This window comes from Babylonia areolata, chromosome 3 (assembly GCF_041734735.1).
Source record: "Babylonia areolata isolate BAREFJ2019XMU chromosome 3, ASM4173473v1, whole genome shotgun sequence".
In the NCBI taxonomy this organism is placed as follows: Eukaryota; Metazoa; Mollusca; class Gastropoda; order Neogastropoda; family Buccinidae; genus Babylonia; species Babylonia areolata.
The window spans coordinates 22,019,202-22,024,201 of record NC_134878.1 but is presented as its reverse complement, the minus strand read 5'-3'; the positions used below and the strand labels follow the sequence as shown (position 1 = coordinate 22,024,201).

Sequence of the window (5,000 nt, the reverse complement as noted above, 5' to 3'; positions counted from 1 at the left end):
AGATGGGCACGGTGGCGGAGAGCAACGGGCTGCTGCACGTGGGCGACGAGATCATGACGGTGAACAATGTGCGGGTCAGCAACATGTCGCTGGACGACGTGGTCATCCTCATGTCCATCCCCAAGAAGCTGGTGCTCACCATCCGCACGCGGCGCAACTGCAACAAGAACAAGTCGTGCCCGTCCCTGGCGCTCACCGAGAAGGACGAGACGCCCGTGGTGGTGCTGAAGAAGGGCCGTTCCTCCTCCGCCACGGCACTGGAGCTGACGGAGAAGTGTCCCGACGCCTTCGAGACGTACGTGCAGCACCCCCTGCTGGGCGCCGAGTACCTGCAGGCCAAGCAGCAGGGCGTGCAGGACCGCGCCATCTCCTCGCGCTACGCCAGCATCTTCATTTCCCCGGACAAGGCTCAGGCCAGGCTGCTGACGGACGAGGGGATGGACAGCGGAAACTCCAGCGACGGGTCCTTGCCCCGCAGTGTGGACTCGGGCAAGGACCGGGGCGAGCGGCCGGAGCGGGACAGGGGAGGAGGAGGAGGAGGGGGAGGGGGCTACGGGCTGCAGGACCTGGGCGACCCCAGCGGTCTGGACAGTCCCGGGTCCTACCTCAGCCCCTCCGCCACCATGGCGGCCGCCTCCATGGCCTGCACAGGGGGCGTGGGCACCAACTTCGTGGGCGACCGCGAGTACCTGAAATACCTCATCCCGGACAGCTTCGGCCGGAAAGCGCCTCCCAAGTCCCCCTCCAAACCTCTGCCTTTAGCCGCACACCAGTCTGCCCACGGTGCTTACCTGTCGGAGGACAACGTCCTGTACTCGGAGCCCCCGTACATGAACATTGGGGCGTACAGGGACGGCCTCCCGGCCTCCCACCGCTCCAACCACGAGGACCGCAAATCTCAGGAAAGACTGCGCGACCTGCTTCACGGCAAGTCCCGCTACAACCGCTTGTTGCGGAGCCGCTCCCCGGAGTGTTACAACTCGGACTCGGAGGTGATCTTCACGCACCAGCGGCCCCCGGACTCCCGGGGGTTCGCCTCGGACTATGAGACGTACGCCGGAGCGATGAGTGACGACGATGGGCCCGTGTACTCCATCCCGCGCATTCCGTCCAGCAGCAGCTCGGAGCTGGAGGTCCTGCTGCAGAAGTTCACCTCTCTGTCCCACGAACTGCAGCAGGAACAGAGCAAGCTGCAGAGACAACTCTCTTCCAAAGGCAGTGAGTGGTGTTGGGAGTGGGGTGTGGGGTGTGGGGGGATGTGTGTGTGTGTGTTGGGGGAATGTGTGTGTGTGTTAGTGTTAGTGTGTGTGTTAGTGTGTGTGTGTGTGTGTGTGTGTGTGTGCGTGTGCGTGTGTGTCTGTGTCTGTGTGTGTGTGTGTGTGAGTGAGTGTTGGCGGAATGTGTGTGTGTGTGTGTGTGTGTGCGTGTGTGAACCTGTTGTTTATTTGTGCCGCAGATGTAGGGAGTTTTGTTTTATACACACTCCTTGTTTGGTTACACATACTAACCGTGTCCAACTGATGCAGCAATCTTGGGACATACAGATCTGCCTGGGCAGAGTGGTTTCCTCACGGAGTCTGTTGTTCGGACGTTGTCTTGGGGAATCTCATGCTTGGACAGATCTGCATATGTCCCTAGCCTGCGTCAGTTTGACGCCGTACAGTGTTTGCTACAAAATTTATGTTATAGTGTGTTCAGTGATGTGTTTGAATGTGTTCATTTTGTATGCTGCAGACAATTCTGGGTCGGTGTGTCCAGTGTGTATTGCACATTACCGTCTCAGTACATAATATCCATTGATATGTGTGGGAAGGAAATGTATGTTGAGACGTGTTTTTGTTTTTATATATCCAGTGATATATTTGAGGGTGTCCTGTATGGTGCAGATACTTTGTCTCAGTCTTGCTAGCTTCATGTTTTGTGACCGTGACTGTCATTGTGACTACTAGCACTGCCGGATCTTGTATCTGCCATCCCAGGCTGACCGGGGGTTGATAGTATATGTTATAAGGGCCTTCTTTACCGTGTCTTTGTATCGTTTCCAAAGTGCTCCTCTTGCGGTTGCCAGATTACAGTTCACCGTATAGAACGATCTTTGGTTAGCGGCGGTCTTCCAATTTGGAGACGTGCCTTACCCAACGAAGCTGGGTCTTCAGCAGTATTGGCTTCGATACTGGTGACTTTTGCTTCCCTGAGCACCTCAACGTTGGTGATGTAGTCTTTCCAATGGATCCTCAAGATATTGCGGAAACAACGTCGGTGGAATCCCTCCAGGGGGTGGATGTGACTGCGGTACGTGTTCTCAAGACTAAGAGCTGTAAAGGATGCCGGTCAACACCACGGGTCTGTAGACGCTGATCTTTGTCTCTAGTTTGAGATGGCTGTTGTTCCACGCCTCCCAAATGCACTGCTGGTCTTGGCCTGTTTGTTATCCCCTGTCTTGTCGATTCTAGCGTCAGTGGAGAGGATGCTTCCGGGGTAGCGGAACAGCTGGACGGTGTTCTGTTGTGTCTGCTTGATTGTGATGCTTGGTAGGTTCTGCTCATGTAGGGAGGGTGGGCTGGTGAGGAACTTAAGGCCAAAAAGGTTAACAGCTTCCGTGAAACATGAAGTGACACTTTGTAAGGCCTTTCAGTGTGCACAAGCAGAGCAGCAGCATCCACAATAAGAGTTCACGGATCACTCTCTCCAATGTCTTGATGAAGGCTTGCAGTCGATGCAGGCTGAAGCAGTTTCCATCAGTACGGAAGCATCCCGCCCGAAAACAAGAGTATGACTGCCTCCATGGCGGGGTAAAAAACAGTCATGCACGTAAAAGCCCTCGCATGTATAACGAGTGGACATGGGAGTCGCAGCCCACGAACGAAATAGAAAAAAACCGAAGAAATACGGAAGCAGATCTAGACCCCATTCTGCTTCACCAGTGTCCCGAGTAGCTTGTTCTAGGATCATGCCGCAGAAGATGGAGAACAGCGCGTGGGCTGGAACGCAGACTCGCGACACTCCATTTGAGATTTGGAAAGATTTGGAGAGGTCATCGTCATGTCTGACTTGGCCAAGCATGACTCTCACGGTCCTGAATGACCACCGTTAGGAACTTTGGTGACAGCTTTGCTTCTCCAGGATTGTTCGAAGGGTTTTCCTGTTCATAGCGTCAAACGCTTTTGTCAGATCAAGGGTTATGCACATACATCTCTGTTCTGTTTGCGGCATTTCTCCTTAAGCTGCTTTCGAACGAATACCATGTCTTTTGTACCCGCTTTGCTCTAAATCTGCACTGGCGCTGCATCATACATATACATGCATGCATACACACACACACACACACACACACACACACACACACACACACACGGACACATACATACATACATACATACACTCATACAACATCGTGCACTTCAGGACATACACACACGTGCAAGCGCAGACAGTGGGAGAGGGGTGGGGGTGGGGTGGTGGTGGTGGTGGTGGTGAAGGCTATGGCTCATAGCTAAACCAGAAGTAGGCCTCTGCAATTTCAACACACAAAAAAAATCAATAGTGTCTGAAGACGAGAGCATGTAGCCAGCCTCTCTTTCTTTCACTGTCTCCACATGTTTGTACGTTCATATGTCTGTCTGCCAGTTCTTCTTTCTCTCTCTCACCATCTGTGTGTGTGTGTGTGTGTGTGTGTTTGTGTGTGCGTGCGTGCGTGTGTGTGCGTGCGTGCGTGCGTGCGTGTGTGTGTGTGTGTGTGTGTGTGTGTGCCTTTATATTTCTGTCATGCATTCTTTGTTTTCTCTCTTGTTATCTCTCTCTCTGTCTCTGTCTCTCTCATCTCATCTCCTCACGCCCAGCCACACTTTCTGTCTCTCTGTCTGTTTGTCTGTCTCTGTATCTGTCTGTCTGTCTGTCTCTGTCTGTCTGTCTGTCTGTATGTCTGTCTCTCTCTCTCTCTGTCTGTCTGTCTTTCTCAGTAACAGCAGACAATGGCATGACCTTGTCTGTTCCTGGAGAATTATGTGTAATATGAATCAGCGAAATATTCAGGCAAAACAGTGTGACTAGACTCGTGCAGTCAAGAAAAAAAGAAAAAGAAAAAAAAGGTAAAAACGAAAAAACGACGTCACGAAACAAGGTCAGATATGTCTTGGTTAAATCAAGGCGTTGAAATTGTTTGAATTCAGATTCATCCTCAGTCGTTAAGTGCTTTCAGAGCTATGTGATAATAATAATAATAATGACGACGACGACGACGACGATGATGATGATGATGATGATAACAACAATGCTAATGGAGACTGATGCCCACACCTCTCAGACAGGGAGCTCGTGGCATTTACAATAAAAGTCATACATGCACAAATATATACATACATGTATGCATTCCAGTACGACACTATTCCATACACAGACAAGCGTGGACACAGACACACACACACGCACGCACACATGCACACACACACACACACACACACGAGCAATCACACATGCACACACACACACAAGCAGTCACACATGCACACGTACAGAACAAAGCCACCAGGATGAGTTCAAGAAGCACACAGTGAATTAATCAATAAGATGGTAGGTAGACAGGGCGGAAGAGGTGTGGTTTGAGAGTATTGAAAAAAAAACAAAAAAACAACTGAACTGGTCGAATCCACATGACGGGCTGAAAAGGGGCACTTTCTTCCAAACTGCATTGTGTTGTATTGTATTATTATTATTATTATTATTTTTTTTAATTTAATTTCATTTAATTTTTATTTTTATTTTTTGGGGTCACAACATATTTCTCCGTGTGAAATTCGGACTGCTCTCCTCAGGGAGAGCGCTTCGCTACACTGAGAGCGCCACCCTTTTTTTGTTTGTATTTTTCCTGCATGCAGTTAAAAAAAAGAAAGATGTTCATCGAGGTGGATTTTTCTACATAATTTTGCCAAGGACAACCCTTTTGTTGCCACGGGTTCTTTTACATGCGCTAAGTGCATGCTGCACACGGGACCTCGGTTTAT

The 5,000-nt window shown here is 50.5% G+C and overlaps 1 protein-coding gene across 1 annotated transcript in view; it reads left to right on the top strand.

Annotated features, from left to right (window-relative positions):
- LOC143280257 (rho GTPase-activating protein 100F-like) overlaps window positions 1-5,000 on the top strand; it is a gene marked incomplete at its 3' end in the record, with an annotated part of 63,348 nt that overhangs the window by 8,112 nt on the left and 50,236 nt on the right. Inside the window, exon 4 of the mRNA XM_076584887.1 lies at window positions 1-1,218. This exon is cut by the window's left edge and continues 556 nt beyond it. Coding sequence (XP_076441002.1) covers window positions 1-1,218 — 1,218 coding nt within the window. The remainder of the gene's footprint in view (window positions 1,219-5,000) is intronic.